Genomic DNA, 21,923 nt, shown 5'->3' with positions numbered 1-21,923 from the left:
GACACCCGGCAGAATATGATTCCTTACTTATCCCCCTGCCGGCGGTGCAATCCCTCTCCGTCGTCGGCTGATGGCAGCCTGTTTCTCCCTACTATCCATGCCCCCCCCCCCTCCCTCCTCCCCCCGTCGCTCCAGCACCTTGACTAGGCACCGCGCGTCTCGCCCCATGATCCTCCGGCAAGTAGAAGTAGCAGCAACAAGCGGCACGCCACCCTTCTTCCTGTCACTACCAAAACTCAAACGCGAAACCCTTTAAGTGAAATCTCTTATTCCGATATAATGTTTCGTCCTGGCTCCTTCACCTCTTGCCTCCCCGTCTCTCTTCCACCTCATCGTTTTCGCGTTACCTCCCCCGTTACTACCGCTACTACCGTCGCCTCCGTCGCCGCTACCGTCGCCGCCGCCGCCGTTGCTGTTGCTGCTGCCGTCACTGGTACCGCTGATTAATTCTGTCAAATCCAGAGAGTCACGATACTAATTTCAAATCAAACGGCACGCCACTCCGCCACTTGGGCGTTGCGTCAGTCGGGGTGAGTCGCGAGACGGTCTTATGGGTGGTGGTGGCCTAGAAGTTTCGCTTTTCTACCGACGCTCAAAATTTTCCATCTATTTCGTTCACACGTCACCACGTCTCGGAGAAATATTTAGAAACAAAAACGGATTTTTTTTTTTTAACATCGCGATAATCGGGCGATTGCTATCTTTCTATGCAGAAAATGTAACGGCGGAGGCGCGCACGAGTTCGGAGCCGCCGGAGGCTAGCCCGGTACATTCTCAGTCGCAGCAGCAGTCGTCGCAGCAACAACCACCGCAGCAACCCCTTCAGCAGCAACAGGCAGCGGCCCAGCAGTACCGGGAGGCGCAAGTGCCGCGTCCTTCCCAGCAACCGTCGACGCCGGAGAAGCCCGCATGGGGATACGGGCTGGATCTCATCGGTAGCCAGGCGTCGGCCTTCTGGCAAAACTACCAAGGTCAGTTCTCCCAACGGCACGCTACTTCACCCTCGTCGTACCCCGTTGCGTTTGGATTCGCCGTTCCGTCGATTCACAGTTCCCACGGTGTTCCCACGGAACCGTGTACGCGGAAAAATAAACAGGGAATACTTAAACCACTTATCGTTAACGGAGGATCGCGATAGCCATGTCGTTCCCGCCTCCACTTCTTCCTCCTACCCGAATATCTCGAAACATCCCAGCTGTGTCCCGATACGTCGTGGTTCCCTTCGAGTTTCATTGCCGAGTGACATTACCTCAGCGAAATATTCTGAAAAGAATTTGAAGACGCCGAAGAGTTGCCTGACAGGAAAGAATAAAGCCGCCCAGGAAAACTAGTCTGCCATCTACATTGTAAAGTTTACGGTAATTCGAGAAAGTAGCAGTCGCGTGTTAGAAACTCGAGGTCAAGGGAGTACGGGAAGGGGAAAGGACGATCCGAAGATCCAGTCCCAGAGCCAGCGGCGGGATCCGCTAATTCGGATAATCGCATTCCCGTATTAGAATCCACTCAATTTTTCTGATCTTCCGGCCGAGTGCTTTCGATCCTCGATTACCCTGAAAAAAAAGAGAGAGAGAAAGAGAGAAAGAAGAAAAGAAAGGAGATTGACCCCGAGGGCGAGAGAGACGGCGGAGCGGACGGTGGTAGTATGTCGTGGTGGTATCGTGCAAAGTAAATTATTCGAAAGATCTCGAGCGAGAGCAATCACGCCGCTGGCAATAACAACCCCGTGCACGAAGAGGGTAGGAGGAGGGAAAGAGAGAGAGAGGGAAGAGGAGAGAGGGAAGGAACCGAGCTGGTCCTGACGAGGAAACACGAGGTATTTGAATAGGGTCCCGCAGCCACCCGGGCATCATGATGCGGAATCCATTTGCAATAAACAACGGAGATTTAGACAGGGGTGACGCGGGAGAGGAGAGACAACGAGACGAAGTCGAGCGGTAGCGTCAAGATGAGAAGAAGGGATGGGAGGGGGTGACCATCGAGCAGGGGCACAGGGAAAGACGTGGTTCGACGTAACGTCGTCTGAGGTGGGTACTTACGCCACTGAGGGGACCTCGGGGGCCGCCCGCCGCCGCCGCCACCGCCGCCGCGTCTTCGAGTCATGCATTCTATACGAGCGATGGCTCTCATTTCTGTCACATTGTCGTCATAGAATTTCTCGCGATATTTGAGGAATCTGTGACCGACGAATCTTCCGGTTGCGATTGGAAGATTTCGTCGATCTCTGATTGTCAGAAAGTATCGCACGTATTAATTCCGCGACAGAATATTTAGACCGAGTCTTCCCTTCAAGATTCATCTTTTACCGCCGTGTTCGGCTGATCCTATATAAATCTCGACCGCCTAACTCCAGCTATCAAATCCTTTTGCGAGAGAATACCTGATGCTAACAGTGTCGCGTTGCATCTCCGACATCCCCTACTATGCGATCGTGTCTTCTCGCGTGGCTCACTCACATGAGCGCCACTGGCTGTAATGCAGAGTTTATGCACATCTCTCGCAAGTAAGGAAGGAGCCGTAATTTCCCCGGCGGCCAACGCGGCTCTCGGTGGCGTTACCTGTCCTCCCTTCCTTCTTCCACTCACATCGTTCCCTCTGCACTTCCCTTAAACCTCCTCCAGCCCCTGCGCTGCCTCTCCCGCTTTCCCCTCCTTACGTGACGCTGCTCTCTTCCTTTCTCTCTCTCTCTCTCTCTCTCTCTCTCTCTCTCGCGTACCTACGTATACGCGTGTGCATATACATACGTACGTACGTACGTACGACGTCGTGTACGTGTACAAGTATGCACGACGCGCGATTCCTCTACGTCGTCCACCATCCGCAGAGTACGACGAAGCACTCCGCCACGCTTTAATATTCAGACTATATGCAATAATTTCGCAGCAACCATAACCCCCTTCCTCCTACCCGTGCCCCTGTCCCTACCTACCTACCTCCCGATTTCGCAACACTCTTGCTTTCTCCGTCTCTCTCTCTCTCTCTCTCTCTTCCTCTCTCTCCATCTCTCTTGCCCTCGCGTCTTTCATCCTCTTTCCCAAACCTCCATCTTCAGCTTCGCCGTCTCTATCGTTTATTCCCTCTCCCCTTATTCCCCCTCATCTAACTTCCCTGTTTCTTCCCCCCTTCCTATCCTGCCCAACCGTGTTTCTTCCACCGCACGAAGAGACGTGGCACGTACGAACACACCCACACCAAGACTTTGCGAGATTGCTCCACGGTGTGGTGCATGCACCGTACCTCCATCTTCCACCCTGCGACCGCAATCACTCTAAATCGCCGCGCAGGCATTAATATTTGATGGACGAAGTCCTCGGGAATTATTCGAAATGGGAATAATCGCGATCGAGGTATCGAGGCGCGCCAGTATCATTTTTCATCGATGTCTCGTGAGATCAGCATCAGCATACGACTACAGCTTTAACGTCGTTAAACGCTAAACCCTTTTAGTCTTTACACACCGCGCTCAGGCGCTTCCACGAATGAATTAACCTTGAATACCGTGCGGTCTACAAACTGAAAAAGGGAGAAAAATGAAAGTCAAACGTTGTTGAGAAGTAAAAAGTTTTAAGCTTCAGTCTCGCAAATCAAGCGTATCGCCTCGGGAGGAAAAATGACGACGACGACGACGACGACGACGACGACGACGATGACGACGACGGAGGAGGACGGGCTCCGTTGAACGCGCGCGCGTCGGATTATTTCCAGCTTTCCAGCCGCCCACGCGGCCAAGAAAATGCAAGCGTCGCACCTGCGTGCGTACACGTGCGTAGACCATTACACGGAAAGACAATAACCCCGCGGAAGAGTGATAAAGCGTGACGCGTGTGTACGGGCGATATGAAGGCCGAAGGAAGCCGACGCGCCGACGTGGGCGGCGGAGGTAGGGCAGAGGGCTTGGAAACATCCCCCGCCCTGAATACATCCACGGGGCACGACGACGTGGTTTTCCGGCGAACAAGCCGGGACAGGAGAAATCGGACGGGGAAGACAAGGGGGGGGGGGAAGAGGGAAACGCGCGCGAGGGCAGCAGAAAGGTAGAGTTTCGATCTGATGGTAGCTCGCGTGGTTGCAAGCTGACGGTGAGGTAGGTGTTGTCAGGAATATTGGGGTTGTTCCAAGACTCTGCCCGGCGCGGCGCGGCGCGGCGACCACGACTCTCGATCAGAGCATTTTCTCTCGCTCTCTTACATGTCTCGAAGAATGACGAATAACAAATCTCAAATAATGACATCTCAGAAATGCGTTAGACATGTTTCTTTTTTTGAATCGCTGTAGTGCGTGACTCGAACTTTCACGAACAAGAGACAAATCGAGTATAACGGCTGATGTCGTTTTTGCAGAAACTCTTCATTTACTATGAGTAAATACATGAGAGGCAGAGAGAAAGAAAAGTCTACCCCCTACTTGTGATTTTACGTCGCCGCGGGCGTCGATTGGAAAGGCGCGCGGATTGCGAGGGGATTAAATTCGTTACTGGAGAGCTTCGACGCGAATGGCATACGGAAGAGAGATTTTTATGCGGTCGGGAGAAAGAACAATTACCGAGCGAGACTCATCGATCGTTTCTGAATATTGCCTACTCTTTTTTATTTTTAAACAATTATTGACGACATTGTCAAGGCAGACTTTATCGCAAATTAGCGACGCGTTTGTATCTTTCTAGGTGAACTTTGAATCGACGTAGAACTTTTTATGATACGGCGTTACGACTTGGCAATATTTGAGAACAGAGAGTGCGGGCGTAAAGGGAGGCGGAAAGGAAAGTGAAGAGACAGAGGTTGGTCGCAGTTAACGGAAATTTGAAATTATAAGATTCGCGCTATTCGAAAGCGAGGGAGAAAGACACCGGAGATTCATCCTCGTTTCTCTCCTCCTGCATCGTTTCTCCTCCCAGCTCCTTCGCTTTTTGTGTCTCCACGCTGCTCCATGCGGCTCCTTGATTCATACAATTTCATGGTCGGCTTGGCGCTCAAGCGCCTATCCCCACTCCTATTCGCATCTTCCGTTCACCCCTCCGTTCCATATCTCGCTTTCCGTTCGCTGTTGCTGCTGCTGCTGCTGCTGCTCCTCTTTACCTTTCGAACCTCGTCTACTTTACATAAAGATCAGAGCATTAAAAACGCGACGCTACACGAAATCAACCCTCTAGATGTTTCCGTGCCCCTCTCTTTATTCTCGTCTCGCGCCCTATATCCCTTTTTACTCGCAAAAGTCACTAACCCTCGGCTCTTGGAGATTCTCGAGTGAGCAGGAGCATTCAACCAATTACCGTCGTTTCGATGTGATACTTAAATTGCTTTTTTCGCCGTTCGCGCAAGAACGAAACATGTCGAGTGCACTCATCACGTTGACGATTATATCCGATATCCGGCGCCGCCGCGGCAAATCCGGTTAAATCCCAAGGCCGTCGTTCTCAGCAGGTTCCTTCGCGGAGGAAGGAACTCGGCTTCTCGGCTGTGTAATCGCAAAAAACGCTCCCGTGGAATAAGGAGCGCGAGCGTCTGGTGCGAGGAGAGTGCTTATCAATCGCGAGTTATTGGTCTCCTTCGTGGAATCCATCTCGCCGGACCGGGTTTTAAGGGGAATATAATAATGAAGTTCGCGTACGAGAGCGAAGGTGTATTCTCGATCTCGGGCGAACAATGCGCGGGAGTTTTTCCAGTTCTTGCGAGAGCCCCGGACTTGCGACCGCGCCTTCCCTCGCATTCTCGCCCCTCGTCCTCGCTTTCGATTCGGTTCGTTTTCTTCTTCTACCCGTGAGGCAAGGTGGCCTCTCCTCGCGGGGCTCCGGCATTGTGCCAGAGTTAATTACGTGCGGATAAATGCGGAGTCATAGAGGGGCAAGCCACCGGGGGCCCCCCTCTCCTCCCTTCTCCTCCTCGTCCCTCTTCTTTTTCTTCAGCGGACGTCTTTTTTAGGGGGGCTCTCGCCTCGCGCCGCGCTCGCCACCCCCTCCAAAAGAGCCAGGGCGATATTGGCGCGCGATGCGATGGCACACACAATACCAATCGTTTAGGGCCCTGGTGAGGGGGGAGGGGGAGGCGGCCCGTACGGCGGCCACGGCCTGAAATTGTTTTCATTGTCCGGACGATTTGTCAGGGTGTGTAAGACGGTAGCGAAACTATTAGCGGCTCATTCTTCTTGGACTCTCGAGATGCGCTGTCTGCAGAATTCCACGGGATCGAGCGACGAGCTCTCTTCTTTCTTCATTCGATACGCTACGCACGCAACGATACCCGCGAGAAATCGCGAATCTGGATTTCCAAGTCGTCGTCGCCATGCACATCACTTTCTTACGTCGGACGGACCGGCGGACAATATGACGGTGGCGAATGTTCGCCAAGTTATTAGAATGGAAAAAAAAACGAGAAACGGGAGAGCGTCTATCTGAGAAAAAAACAAGTACGCGCACAATCAATCAAATCGCTTTTTCGTGGTCTTTATCTCGGCTCGATGCAACAAAGGGGTGTATTCTCGACCGTTCCGAATGAGGCAAGAAAGTTTCCTTAAATCGGCCCTTCGCCTCGAGGCTCATCTTCCCTCTCCTATACCTACTTACTCACCCTTCTCCGTGAGACTCGGGCCGAGCGGGCGAGCGGGCGAGCGTTATATCTGGAGCAGTTAAATTGTCATTTGGATATCAAAGGGACGCGACACCCCGCGCGCGGATAAGGGCGCGAGAGGTAATTTGGCTCAGCGAAACGCAAACATTGCTCTCCGTGTGCCCCAAAGTCGTGGAATATAACGGCTCTGACGAACGCACGAATTCACACCCACGTGCCACGAAACAGCCCTCAGCTATTGTTGCTCAAAGCATAATGGAATCTCGGCCCCGCCGTCTCTAGTCCCGGCGATAAAGATGGAGCGGGATAGAACGGGGAAAAGGGAGAACGCGACAGAGAGCATCGTCGATGCCGACTCCTCTCGCAGGTCCGCTCGCACGCCGGTTAACCGGGACTTAATGGCCTCGCAATTGGATTTTACCATTGCTCTTTGCTCAAGGAGGCGCCATTTCACGCTTACCGATCAAATTTGCCGTCCTTTCGTCGCACATGCACGCGCTCTTCACCATCCTTCCGCTTCATTCTCTGCTTATACGATATTCATCTGTGATAAATAAAGATAATTTAATTTTTTCTATTTTAATCAAAGTTTTTTCCATTTTCGATCGTCATATCGTTTGGATATCGCTTGAACTTTTTATTCATCGGTAAAGTTTAATCATCGAAATTAACGCTTCGCACGCACGATTCGATTCGACAATTTCGTCTTGCAAATTTCTTTTCTTTAAAAAATTAAAAGCGCTGTAATTGGTTACTAATACAATTTTTTTACTATCATGCAAATAGTTTTTAGAGATGTTAAGAGTTATTGAATTGTAATATTAATGAAAATTAAATTGGAAGTGTCGTGTGAGCCAACGTGCGCAGAGATGTCGAAAAAATAACGTATGTAAACAGAGAGTGTTAAAAGTAAATTACTTTTTCTCGAAGAAAACGGCATAACTTGGTAAACAGTGTCCGTTTCATAAATCGCTCGAAAGGGCAGGAGCTCGAGACGCGTGTGCCCGGTTAATTCGGCGCGATATCATTAAAGGGACATTTTCCAGTTTTCACCCTAATCCTTGCGAAATTCAGTGAGCAAACCCGCGGCCCTTTCACGCCTGCCTTCGTCCGTTATCCCGCTCGTCCCTTTTCCATCCCCCTTTTGCGCGCGGCTGGCGGTAGCTGCCGGTTTTGCACTAATTACCGCTTCGTTTCATCCTTCGCGCGCGTGGTTCACGCCTCGTCGAATCCGCGCGTCGTTCCCGCCGCCGTCCGTGCGCGTTGCAAGCCGACGGACTTCTCTCCTCGAGGCGATTCCTTCAACGCTGTCGAGGCAGCGGAGCGCGTTATCCGAACGCCGATATTAATCTTAAGCCGAGAACGCTAGTGAGACTACATTATGCGCGTTGATTACATAGCGGAACAGTATTGTATTATGTAGGCTATATTATAAATGCCATATTATAAATGCTTTGCCACACACAACATATACACGCACACACACACACACACACACACACACGCGCGCGCATACACACACCCCCTGTCGTTTTGTTGTTCAGTTGTCTGTCAATTTGGTATGCTTTTTTTTGTCGCAGAATCGCTGGTGCAAGAACTCGAGTTGGAGAGAAAATCGCGGCAGCACCAAGCGGCCGAGAGGGACCAAGTCAAGTCTCCTCTTCAAGGTGCGTTGAATAAAAGCGCAACATTATTTTCGCGCGTGCGTGCTCTATAGAATTTTAAGTCGTTTTATTTTATTTCTCATTATTTATTTTTCTCTTTGTAATCGACAGCCTCATAGATACGATAGCACCTATACTCGCGAACCGTATATACTTTCTCTCCCAAGTTCCCGCATTCGGAGAGCTCAGTTTTCGTGCAGTACGCGTAGAGCGATTTCTTGCTATACGGAATAAAGTTCGGATCTTTAATTAGAAACTCTTCAGGGGCGGTCGCGTCTCGAGGGAGGGTGGGGGAGGCGGCGGGGTTCTTGCAAAGGCGTCAGCGGCATAGCCTCGGCATATTCGAAACTTGGCCTCGCTCTCCTCCGTGGAAACTTGTCCGAAGGAAGTTTCCAACTCGCGCAAAAACTATATCCGTAGCGCGATTTCGATGCTCCAAGGCCCCGGCCGGCGTGACGTTGCACGTAAATAATCGTTTTTCGCCCGCCCGCCCACCCTCCCGGAGGGCTCCCGAAAGGAATTAACAAGTCTGCTCTTAATTGGCAACGTCCTTGCAAAATCAACTCCCACATCTTGGCCCGGAGCTTTTTATCGACGGTAATGTTACTCTCTCAGATCTGTCGCAAAAAGAATGAAAGTGGCGAAGTAGCGTTTCCGCAAAAGCGCTCGTTATCAACTTTATTTTTCGTTAAGAAGTTTAAATTATTTAAAATACAGTTCCTTGCGTTAATATTGAGTTATCGTAACATTTTAAACATTATTATTCTAGAAATATAATCTTTGTTGAAGTTCATAATGAGTTTATTTTTTTATATTTCTTTTTATTGGAACGCTCATTATAATTTGACAAAAACATAAAATTTTATTTATGTTATTAATTAACAATTTTGAATAGATTAAAATAGTAGGTATTAAATAGATAGAATTATATGCCTAATTTTGAAATATAATCTCACGTCATTAAACTCTTACCACTGTGGTTGCCCTCAATTTTTTTATGTTCTTTGTTTATTTTACGCCATTATATCATTTTTAGTTTAAAATGTGTTAAATTAGTTCTCATCGATAAATATTATTTCATTCCGCTATTGCTTGCTTTTTAGAAGAAATTCTTTAATGAAATTCTTAATGAAATTAATTTTTTCTTCTCATTCATCTCAATTATGAATGACTTTTTATAATTATTTCTACGTTATAATCACTTTTATTCAAGTAATTTTCGAGGTATTGAGACAAACAAACTTCTTCATGAACATATCTTTCTATGATGTCTGCTATCGTAATCTTACTTAAAAATTATTTACAAATTTTTCGATATGATTTGTCTTTTTCGTAATAGTAAATAGTAACTAGTGTTTATAAATTTTTTACTTTTTTACTGTTGTTTTGTGTGATCTATGAATATTCAAGAGAAACTGACTACCGCGAAGTGTTAATAAAAGCAACATATTGAATATTTTTGCAATCGCACTTATTTATTTTTTACATTAAAAATTGTATTAGTTAAATAAATTTAACGTTTTTGACCATTGTAATAAGCGTTGTCAGTTACTAAAAAATTATAAACTTTTTAATCCAACAAAAATTATATTAAAGAATAATAATTTCTCAAGTACAAGTATTATGATGGCCGAATATTAAGACGAGTAACTGTACGTTACATTATATAATAATTATGTCGCCACAGTTGGCTCGTCCAAGCTTTCTTTTTTTCGCTGAGTGCTTGGAACCGGCCACTGAGAAAAGAATGAAATATTATTAAAACACGCATGTGTTGAATGAAACAAAATGACGCGCCCTGGGAGAGGGACAGGACAGGCAGATTGAAGCGGGCCGATAGTGGGCGCGGAGAGACGAGTAAACCGAATCACGCGGACTATTAACGTATAGTGATTTTCAATCATAAGCGACAGTTGGATAAAAAGTAGAGTGGCGGCTCGATCACAAAGGCCGCGCTAAGGCCGATGACTCGGCCGGACTCGTATTTACGAACCTGTGCGTACACGATAGGGTCCGACTCTCTCCCATCTTCTTTCGCCCTTTTTCTCGACTCTCGGTTCGTCCATCTCTTCATCCACCTCGCGCGTCCCTCCCGCGTTCATCTGCGTTCATCTCGAGAGCCAACGATAATTAGTGAGCGGCGCCTTCTTCCCAACGAACGATCATCGAATGACCCAGCTGGTCCACCTTCGCCGTATCGCGCCGCAGCGCGAAGGCACCTACCACCGAATCCTCCGAGCTCCATCCCGTAGCGGAATTACGCCCACGACCATTCATCTCCCGTATGCATCTTCATCCGCGAGACATCCGCTCCTCTCTCGTATTCCCATTAAGAGTCGCGACACGCCTAACACTCACGCTACACCGGCGTTGTAAGATCTAAATTTAGCGCTCAATACGCCTGCCACATTCTCCTTCTTCATCCCTCGCTGTTATTACGTCGCGAGCGAGCGAGCGCGATGTTTCATACTCGATAAGTAAATTCGCAGCCGCGACAGCCGCGCTTATGCGGCGCGCAACCGCTGAAGCTACGAAGGTAACGCAAGTACGGACTCCAGAGAGTGCACCTGCGATCGTTTCTGTTTCAGAGTCGCGGACGGGTTACTACAAGAACTCCGTTCTGTTTACGAGCGCGACCTAGAAGAGGCCGGACGACGGCAGGCGGGGGCAGCAGGCAGATCGTGCAGCGAGCAGCCGAAGCGAGTGATCGATCGGACGAAGTAGGAAACGCAATTCGAAACCACGAGAGCGGACTCACGCAACGAGAAGCGAACCGGAGGCAACGGAATCGCGATAGTCTGCGAGAAGAGCAAACTTACGACGGATTCGACGGAGGAAGAGCAAAACTCGGAGTGACGATCTCGCGCGAGTGTCCGCGGAGACTTTATGCACACAGTTCGACGAGCGATGCGAGTACCGAGAACACCGGGAGGCTTCCACGAGAGTAGCTTATCGTCGGGAGGCTCGCGTAAGTTTAGGACATGGTCGTACATACGAGCGAACGCTAAGCGATGGCGCAGATTCGATCTCGTCGAACGAGAATAAAAGCGCGCGTGGCTGTTTCACACGTTTGTACAGAGCCGCGATCCTGCCACGTTTTCCGATACTCGAGGAGAGAAGTGAAAACTCGAGGGGGAGTAAGGGAGGGGGAGGCTCCCTCGAATCGAGATCGGTCCGGTCCGGAGTTCGCGACAGGGACGCGCGGACCGATCGGCACACATATCAACGACGCGATATTCGCCGATCTCCCGGTTTGCGTTCGCGGTGATCGCGGTGGGGTTCGCGTCGTTCGTTCGACGACGCGCGACAGACGTACCCCGAAAGAAGATATTCTCTAAATATATGCGTCATCGATTGTACCCGTGATGGATGATGACCGAACATTGCGTGACTCTCGCGGTACCGAGACGATCGCGGGGACAGTAAACGGGGGTTGGGGGGGGAGGGGGCAAAATCGGGAAGCAAGGAGAGAAAGAAAGAGAGGCGGACGAGAGGGAGATAAGAGAGGCATATTTCTAAAGACTGCTGGAGAGTGCGTGCGTGAGTGCATGCGTTCCTAGAGGTACCTATCTCCTAATTATCGAGCGAATTAATTAGATAATCGTTTTTAAGGGATTCCGGGCGATCGGGCGCGCCACGCCGTCGTCGCGTGCATCGTGAGGCGCGCCGATTTCGAGTATTATTATCATTATTAATATTATTATATACGTCGCCGCGGTGGCGCGAGGCCCGATCCGATCGCCACTGCGAAACGAATGTCGAGTCGCGGGCCCTCTCGTCGCGACCGGCGATCATTCGATATCCCGCGATCGGCGTCTTCGGCGGCGCCGATCGTCGCCCATCTCGATGTTGCGACGATTTTTTTCCGAGAACGCCGTTTCTCTCTCGCCGGGCACGTCGCAGCGCCAAGAAACGCGCCGACTTTTTGTAAAATGCGCGTAAGAGCGCGGAAATTGACGAGCGAGTCTCTTCTGGATTCGACGCGGAACGAGATTAGAGCCGCGACTCGAGCACTGTATCATAGAAAAACGAGTGAGCGAGGGAGAGAGAGAGGGAGAAAGAGAGAGAAAGAGTTAGAATGACGCGGCGGGAAAATGAGAGCGGGTGAATGAGAGAAGGAGCGAACGATAGATATAGAGAAAGATCTCGAGGAAGAGAAAGAGTGGGGGAAGACGAGAGTGGAAGTGACGGAGAAAAAGATCTCTCTTACGAGTATGTTGTGTGCGTGCATGAGTGCGTGCGTGCGCGTTTGTGGATGTACGTATGCGTGATAAAAAAACGGAAACAACGGAGGATTCTCTCCTAGCGTCTTAAATAGTAACACCTTATTTATATAAATAACTTAGTTACTACCGAAACAAGTAAGTCTAATCCATATTGCGTGTGTCCCGCGTTTGCGTTGACCGGCCGAGAATCTGGCGAAATATCTCTTGGCGCGTGCGAGAGCGGATAGAGGGAGGAAAGGGGGAACGGCAGCGGAAGAGGGACACTTGGACGATCCTGTAAGACGCGCTTGCCGGTCCAGAGCGAGAAAGACGCCAGGGATATTTCCCCGGGGACGGTCCCCGTATTTAAGATCCATGTACAAAGTCTTTTGCCGTAAGGTTCTTGTGTTGTAAAGTTCACATAATCATAGTGTCTAGTATCGTACCAGCTAAAGCCCGTTAAGACGATGCTAAACGTAGAGAAACGAAAATTTAACCACCGATAGCTGATCCGTATTTGCCATCGCCGCTACCGATTGACGGAGGGACAGGGGAGTGGGGATTGAGGAAAGGTGAGAGAGGGTTGGCGCAAAGGTGTTCAGGTAACGTTTTTCACGATTGAGAACCATAGAGATGATTTTCATCAACAACGCCGATCTCAAGGATGACTTTGGCCGACGCCAAATAGTACAAATTAAACCTCGAAGGCAGAGATTGATGGTTGAACCGATTTTTCACGCGAGACAAGCAACATTGATGGCTCTCGACACGATCACGCACAAACACTTTACTGTAGATGAAACCTGAACGAATTAGCAAATATATTTCATATCGTTTGGTTCACGGTGCAACAAAACGAACGTTGAAATAATCGCCGAATGTGCGGCACGTGCGGTTCTCGATCGAGAAAAATGATACCGGGTTGTTGAAGATGAAGGTGATATGGGGTGATAGCGAAGAAGAGACGGGATGCGAAACGTTTGCGGAGCGGAGTTGGGAATGAGGAGTAAAGGGGGGGAGGGGGAGAACTTTGTCGTCGCCACACTGCGAGTCACGGCGACGGTGACTAGTGACGCCGATTTCGCGACTGGACTTATACAATCTAGTATCGAGGCAAGAAGTGTATTCATTGTAATTCAGCATTATTACCTATAAATAAATAGTTGTTATTGTAAGTCGGATTTCTCTTTCATTCAATCATCACGCAATCCTTTCCCCGATGTCTTTAGGAGACCCTTCTACCTTTCAATCTGCATTTTATTTTCTTGATGCGTTACACTCGCTGCATGTCTGTCCCAAGAAGAAATACAGGGTGTTTCGTTCTCCTCTAAACTCTTTACACCTGAGAAAAAAAAACTTCTCCCGTTAATGGATCAGTTTCTTACTCGGTTTTTCAGCTCGTCGAAGCGCGTAAAGCGTACACGTGTTCGCCGCTTCGTACGCATGTCAGATCTCTTCTAGGGAATAGACAAATTGCACGGCCCTTGAAGATGACGACAGGAATGGCGCGATAAGGCGATTGCCCTGGGTGCGAATAAAAATGTATTCCGCGTCCGACATTTTCGCTCGGACGGAGAAGCGGGAGAGAGGGTTAATGAAGGGCCGAAGGGTACGGCGATGTATTCTTATCAATTTGCAGGTTCCGTAACGACCCGAGGCACGCGACGAGAGCCTATTGGTCGAGACAGGCTCCACCCTTTCGGCGCGAGGAATATATTTTAATAGTAAATATAACGATAATATACCACACGAGCACACTCCGCGTGCTGAAGCACCAGACACAGAAAGCTTTTTAATTGAATCAGTCATACAGCAAGATCGCTGCGTCGATGTCTTAATTGCTCATTCCCGCGCGTTAATTAGACGTTTTCATTGTCGATGCTGAGCAGCTGGTGCAACGCCAGTTGAATCGAGGCGAATCATGACGGAACTAAGACTCGAGGCTAATTGTAGGGAATACTCAATTAGAGACAGTAATTAATACTTTGATTGATCAATTAGTCCGAATGTGAAGTGCGAGAGTTACTATAATTTGTTCGTGCACCAGTTTCATTATTTTTCATCCGTGAAAGCAGCTGGCCGATTTGGAAATGTAACGTGGGATTTTTACAAGTTCCTATATATATATATATATATATATGTATATATATATATTGTTTCATGTATGTAAATATTTTTTATTCTTTTCCGTGTAATGTAATATTTCGATCGGAAATGCGCTATCGTGCAGAAACGCATTAATTCAAGTGTACGACAACGTTGATCACAACGTTTCGTTGTATTCCCGGGTAAGGAGGCGAAACCAGAGGGCTATGTTTCGATGCAAATGAAGGGCTTGACTCTTGTCGCCGAGGATTGACGAGCCTTTTCCTCTCCCTTTCTTCCCTCCGGTTCCGCCACGTTTCTCTCTCCTTCGCCGCCCTACGACGACGACGACGACGACGACGACGACCGACCGACCCGAAATCATAAAGATAACCGAATTGCTCCGGCCCGGTACTTTTATTCCGAGGACATATTGCCCGACAATCATTTCGGCATTTGCATAATTATCGAATAAAACGGGACTGCGCGCGAGAGCGGGGGCCGAGACCCCGGGGCGCGTCTAACGCTCTCCTTCACCGCGAGTACGACTAATTTCGTGCTCTCGAACTTTTTTTCGAGCCCGAAGGGTCGTGCCACTTTTTCACCCCTCGCCCCCTTCTCCTTCCGCTCCTTTGCGTTTTGGCGTCTTTATCTCCGACCCCTCCCAGTCACTCCTCCGCGAGAAACGTGCTTCGCCTATCTCCCTGTTGTGAGCGATTAGGCTTAATTCGTCCTGCAGATACGGTAGAGTCTTTTAATTAGAGTTGCAACGAGCAACGATTTCTTTAAGGTTCGTGTTACTCGTACACTATAAATCCAAGGGTGTAAACCGTGTAGGCGCTTTTTACAATATTTTTTATACATTACATTTATGCGTGTAATTTTTGTACTTTTTACAAAAAGTACACGCTTAGACGTGTATCGATATTAAATTACATGTCTAAGCATATAAAAAAAGTACATGCACATAAATGAGTAAAGAGTAACATCATAATTTTACACGCAAAAATACACCCTTGGATTGGCGGTGTAGTGTCTCTGAGATCGAGGCGCGCGCTCTACGAGACAAATACGGCGACGTGGTTAGATAACGGCATGAGCGTTGATACATTTAATAGCAAGCAATAGCAGAATCATGAATCTTGGACAGCGGTGGCGTAAAACAATGGACGAGACACGCGACGCAGGTGCGTCGCGAACAATCAATGCCGCGCGAGTAAATAAACAAATGTTAGGTTACTTACCCCTCTCCCCGTTCGCGCCACTGCCCGTCACCGACCGACGCCGACCAAGCCTCCGCTGCTGCTTCTCTCGTAATCTCCTTCGCAGCATCTCTGCTTCTCCGTAGCACTCGGACGCGCGCGCTTATTACCGAATTGACGCAACGAATCTACAGAATCAATCGCTCAGACCCGTACGTAATTCCCGATTAAACGCGATCTGAGAGCTCACTTCGATTTCGACTTTCGATCATCGAGCGACTCGACGCGAGTCGAGCGATAAATCGCAGTGAACTTGCCGACGTGACGTCATCCGCTGCCGACGCTCTTTCCCGCCAACGGAACGCCACGGAACGGACGCAGCGCAGCGAAGCACTCTCAAATCGCGTTTAATCGGGAATTGTGTACAGCCTGCGCAGTTGATTCCGTATTTGTCGCGTTTCGGTAATAAGGACGCGCGTTTGAGAGTTATGGAGAAGCAGCGCTGCGAAGGATTACGAGAGAAGGAGCAGCGGAGGCTTGGTCGGCGTCGGTCGGCGACGGGCAGAGGCGCGAACGGGGAGAGGGGTAAGTAACCTATCATTTGTTTATTTACTCGCGTGGTAGCAGTCGTTCGCGACGCACCTGCGTCGTGTGTCTCGATTGTTTTATGTCGACGCAGTCCAAGATTCGTGATTTTGGGCTAGCAATTGTATCAATGCTCATGTCGTTCTGCTGCCACTTTTTTAATCACATTATGTTGTTACTCTCTACGCATTTATGTGCATGTATTTTTTTCATATGCTTAGACATGTAATTTAATATTGATACAGGTAAAAAGTACAAAAATTACACGTATAAATTTAACTTAATGCATCAAAAATACAAACGCGTAAAAAGCGACTGTACGTTTTACACACCTGGATTTGCAGTGTATACGACAGATTTTTTCATATTTGCTAATATTACTGCGCGCGGCATATTACTAATAAAATATTATCTTACAAATGTTGCCTTAGAATCGCTACACAGAAAAAAATTATTATTAAATCAACAATTCATTGTTTCATATATAAGCAAGTATATAAAATCTTCTTGGAAGAATTTATAATCTTAGACATAATTTTGCTTACATAAAGAAAATTCTTTTCTTCGTGTAAGCAAATTATGTCTGTTTAAGATTATAAATTCTAATAGGAAAATTTTATATTCTTGCTTATATATGAAACAATGAATTGATAATTTGATACTATTTTTTTCTGTGTAGATATTTATTTAATTAAAAACTTATGTGGAAATTGTATAGTTATTTTAGATTTTTGAAACATATGTTGGGAGGGTTAAATTCCGCTCGCAATTTTTGCACACACAGAAAAATATCAATTTTGTTATTAAAAAGAGCAATTGCATTGAAAAAAAAATACTTGAAAATTTATTCGTGAAATATAAATTTATTTCATTGAAATAAATCTTTATTTAAATATGGCGAAATAAAATTTTATTTCTAGTATTCAGAATATATTTTGAATAAATTTAATGTTTTTGATAAATTTATGACAGGTTTGTTTATAGATATATGAACTTATTTGAAATAAATAATATTTACTTAATTTTATAAGTAAAAAATTTTATAAGTATTATAATCTACAATATGTATTTTTCTATATGTACACACAAAAAAATTTATTTTAAAAAACTTATTTAAAAGATTTATTTTAAGTAAATATACATGATGAGTGCATTTTAACACTATCATTAAAAAAAAAATTCTTTAAAAAAAATCGTTACTTAAAGAAGACTAAAATTGAGTAAGAGCGCTTTTCTTAGCACTAGAATGTTATTTTTGTACGTGCAGTATATTTAGCTTCTCACAATCGCCTACACTGAAAAAAGTTGTTGACTTAAATTTTTTAATTTTATAAAATTTTTTTTATTTAAATATTTACATACAGGGGATAGACAGAATAATTTGAACACATGAGAGATGCAATATTCATTTTATTAATAATAGATACATCTCAATTTTAATGTTTAATACAGATTTCATTAAAATAAGGTCATACAATGCTTAAGTAATCACCAGTACAATGTTATATCATTTTTTTAGCAGAATACTTTTTTTTAAGAGTTATTAAATGATGCATAAGAAATGTTGGAAAAAAAATTTGTTACAATAACAAAATTGCTTACAATAACTCGATGATATTTAAGTTAGGCAATTACGTTGGCCAGAACAAATAAAGTTTTAAAGAACAGAAAGTAATTTTGGAGAATAGTGTGAGAAGAAATTTTGTTGTCAAACATTATGTATTTATGTAATAAATTAAAAGATGTTTCGCTAAAAGAATGTTACAAATTCTGTCGATAACTATTCTAACATTGTATGACTTAATTTCAACAAGGAAAGAATCTGTATTAAAAATAAATGATAGATTAATCTCTTATTTAAAAAGAGTATTGCATTTTCTAGATGTACACATTATTTTGTTCAACCCCTGTATTTAATTTAAATCCATAAAATACCTGAATTTAAGCATTTATATTTAATTTAAATACATAAATACCTTAATGGAATAAATTTAATCAAGTTAACAACTTTTTTTTCAGTGTAGAAACGAAATAACGTTTTCTCTGCGAAGAAACAGTTTATAATTAAGCATACTGCGCAGAAGAAATTAATGATAATTAATTGTTTGCTCAATCATCTGTTAATTGGCACTTTTTTCAATAAAAGTTTAAAAGATCGTAAAGAAGTCGAGCGTATAGAAAAAAGAAGAGCTTTTCATCATTAAAATTCTTTGTCAAAACGTAACAGTCTGCGGAATCAAGGGAATAATATTTTTCAGCAACACGGCGATGTTAATTTTAATTAAAGCCTCATCCGCGCGAAAAATACTGGACTCCCACGGGGTTCTTCGCGGCCGTTTTCACCGTTCTTATTTTCCGGCTTGGCCTTTCGTCAAGATGTCACCGCGGCTAACGAGGAGAGTTAAGCGAAGCAAAACAAGGCATTTTTGTCGGCAGCGAGCGAGCGGACGAGAGCGCGGCGCTGGGACCCTCTCGCAATGTCCTCGAATTATGCTAAACGCTCTTACCGAACCTCTGGCGTGTCCGCCCTGAAGAGACGTTCGTACCTCACGAACCAATGGGGACGTCGGGGAAAAAACGAAGCACAAATTCGCGGGAGGCGAGAGCCTCGTCGAAGCCCGTCATTCTCAGTACTTTCTGAGAGGCGTCGCCATAAAACAGGTACATTTTTTTCATACCTGTCGGCAATTGAACTCGCTGAAATTTTCTTTTAAAATCTGAGTGATGGTTAAAGCACGTCTCGTTAATAACCACGAGACTCTCAACGAACGTTTTTGGACACGTTCTCCATGAAATTGTCCGAAATGCATCTCGCGATGCATCCGTGTCGCGGAGATTGAGAATTTTCAAGAATAACACTTTGATAGGCAGATCGGGGATACGCGAGGTATACAATGGCGTGCAACGCACACGAGGTAAAACACACACTTTGTAACGTCAGAGGCGGTGAAGAGCGTCAGAATAGCCGGTGTTGTTACCCCGGTGCGCTGCGTTGCGGCGCACAAGGAGCCCGGACTTCTCTCGCCCGATAGCCTTAAGTGCCGTATCTAAGTGAGAGGCGAGCAAAAAATCTCAAAGGAGTTAATTTACGCTTCCGCGAAGAGACTAAATGCAAAAACAGAACGGGAGAGCGAGCGAGCGAGCGAGCGAGCGCGCGTAACGGGGCGCGCAGCGCGATGAGACGGCAGCAGGGGTTCGATTCTTTTGCACGAGCATGAAACCAGTAATCAGAGTGTCCGGACGGAACGAGATGAATCGTCGTCCCGTGTACGCGCGTCACGATGAACCCTGGCGCGCTGAACTTACGAGGGAGCGGGACAAAACGTGACTTCGGGCGGTGTCCAAGTCCGCGACCGAAGATAAATCCTTCCTTAATTCGACCCTTCGATACCTCGGAATCTCGCGCTCGGTGCATCGTCCGCGCCTTTCCGCGCTTCTCTTTTCTCATCTCGGATAGGAATCAGAAACCGAACGCCCTCGCGGAAGGTTTCTTCTCCGAGGCGAAAGGACAGGGATGTCGAAGGTCGTTCGCAGGCTGGAACTTTGTCGTTATCTATCGGGATCCAAATGTAAACGAGAAGGAATCCTTCGTTTTACGCTATTGCGATTCGAGCGGGAGAAGCGTGCTCTCGTAGGTGGAGGTGGGGCGTCGTCGAGGATGAAGACGAAGACATCTTCGACGCGCGCGAGCGGACACGCCGAGAGCGTCTTCGAGGGGCCCCCTTTCGCGATTGGCTCGGACCCACGGACGCATAATTACACCCTTGTGCGTCGTGAGAGCGAACGGGAGGGTGAGAGAGACCGAGAGCGAGATGACGAGAGGAGAGACGGAGCAGCACACGGTTCCGTCCATGCTCAACACTTGCCAACACGCCGCGCGAGCAGACACGAGGAATTTCGTAGTTTGATTTACAGCTGGTCGGATCCCGCCGTCGTCCATCGAGGAGTCCGTTTTGATTGCGCTTCCCTCTAATGGAGGGTAAACGCCAGGACGTTCATGAATTTGTATTAGAGAATTGGTTCCGAGAGCCGATTCTGGCTCGGGAACGATCCTCTTATGTCCGACGTAGTTTCGCCGAAACTTCGTGCGCGCTGGAAACCGCGGAGACCTTGACGGAAACCGTTAAAGGGCCGAGGAGAGAGCACTTTTCGACGGCGGCGTCAATTCGGTACCTGAGTATCGGATAATTATTCGCCGCATCATCGGCACGTCCATTTTTTTTTTTTTAAGCGGCTTTCGCGATCGTCCGCTCATACCCCGATTATCCCAAGGTTGTTGCAGCTCGTGACTCCATAATTGAAAAGGGACTGGAGTGGGAGAAGGAAAGAAACAATAATTCTCCTCCATTTAAAGAGAGCTGCGTATAAAAACGTAACAAATGATTTATTACTATCAAAAAGCTGAAGGAGGTATGACAAATGACAAATTATCAAGTTTTATATGTGATCGTCAATAAAAATTTCTCTATCGAAACAAAAAAAGGAATTTATTAAATTAATTGAGCTTCTAATCTATATAATTTAAAATTGCGTTTGGATTTTTCGTACCGAAATATCGTGGGGACTCCAAGTACACCTGACAAGGATATTTTGGACGACAAGACAGCTAGAAGGATTAATTTTCTGGAACGAGGACCGCATCGGAAACACATAAGATGCCCTCCCGGGACCGTCGTATCGCTAATCTGTTTAAATAACGAAACATCCCTTCCCTACGGGGGGGTGTTCACGGGCAGAAGGGACCCGCCGAGACGGAGGAGACGGCGGCGGGACGAGAGGGGCGGGTAAACGAAAATCAATGCATCCGACACCGAGCGAGGAACGTCGTTTCGCCTACCTAATGAAACGTACAACGTACTCGAGACTCAAGTTTCCCCGCTTTGGATATATTCCTCCCCCGAGGAACTTTCCTCGCGATCTTTACCCCACTCAGATTCTTCGTCAAGTCAACGAACAACTTTGATATCAAATATTCGTTCCTCAGACGAACGGACGACACTTTCGCAACGGGAATGGAAAAGTGTCTGAAATGAAAAGATTTTGCGATTTGATTATATAATAGACGATCGAGCGCGGAGGTGTTGCTTCGCGTCGCGGTGCACGAAGCGACTTGACGACGAAACAAATTCCTTTGGAGCGGGCTGCGAAAGCGCACACACGCGCGTACGCGACAGAACGAGTCTTACGCTAGAAGAACGGCTCTCGCTAAACTAACTCGCTTGGAATGCGGCACGAGGGCGGGATGGCAATGCAAATTTATTCAAAACTCGAAAGAGCCCTGGGCTCGATCCACATCTTCCACCTCCTCCCGTACGCGCACCTCCGATTCCAGCCTCTCTCCCTCGGTCGTCACTCTTACCCGCCGTCTTCGCCCTTCCGGGGAAGACGCCCGCGGTTACCGCGGCATGCTCGGTTCACCGCGAAAAAGCGGCCAATTATACGTTAGAAAATTCGACGATTCGTTCGAGAGCGCGAGCGGGGAAATATCAAAGGGTGAAAGAACGCGCGAGGAAATGTGCGAAGACGCCGACGTTGAGCTCGACGCGACCGCGGCGATGTAACGTAGGATCGTCGTACGCGCCAATCTGAGAAAAATGAGACAAGAGCGGAAGGTCTCGGCTA

General features: G+C 47.1%; 1 protein-coding gene across 4 annotated transcripts in view; it reads left to right on the top strand.

Annotated features, from left to right (window-relative positions):
- The window catches only part of LOC105200210 (dachshund homolog 2), a 194,611-nt gene extending 181,007 nt beyond the window's left edge, over nucleotides 1–13,604 (top strand). For 3 of the 4 annotated variants that reach the window (XM_026138009.2, XM_026138007.2, XM_026138008.2), the window contains 3 exons: nucleotides 714–971; nucleotides 8,141–8,227; nucleotides 10,813–13,604. In XM_026138009.2, the coding sequence (XP_025993794.1) occupies nucleotides 714–971; nucleotides 8,141–8,227; nucleotides 10,813–10,865 (398 nt within the window). In that variant the 3' untranslated portion in view covers nucleotides 10,866–13,604. The remainder of the gene's footprint in view (nucleotides 1–713; nucleotides 972–8,140; nucleotides 8,228–10,812) is intronic. The other variant, XM_026138010.2, reaches the window with a different exon arrangement.
- The last annotated feature ends 8,319 nt before the right edge of the window (nucleotides 13,605–21,923 follow it).

The sequence above is a fragment of the Solenopsis invicta genome, chromosome 12 (genome assembly GCF_016802725.1).
Source record: "Solenopsis invicta isolate M01_SB chromosome 12, UNIL_Sinv_3.0, whole genome shotgun sequence".
Taxonomy (NCBI): Eukaryota; Metazoa; Arthropoda; class Insecta; order Hymenoptera; family Formicidae; genus Solenopsis; species Solenopsis invicta.
This window is presented reverse-complemented; position numbering and strand designations above follow the sequence as displayed.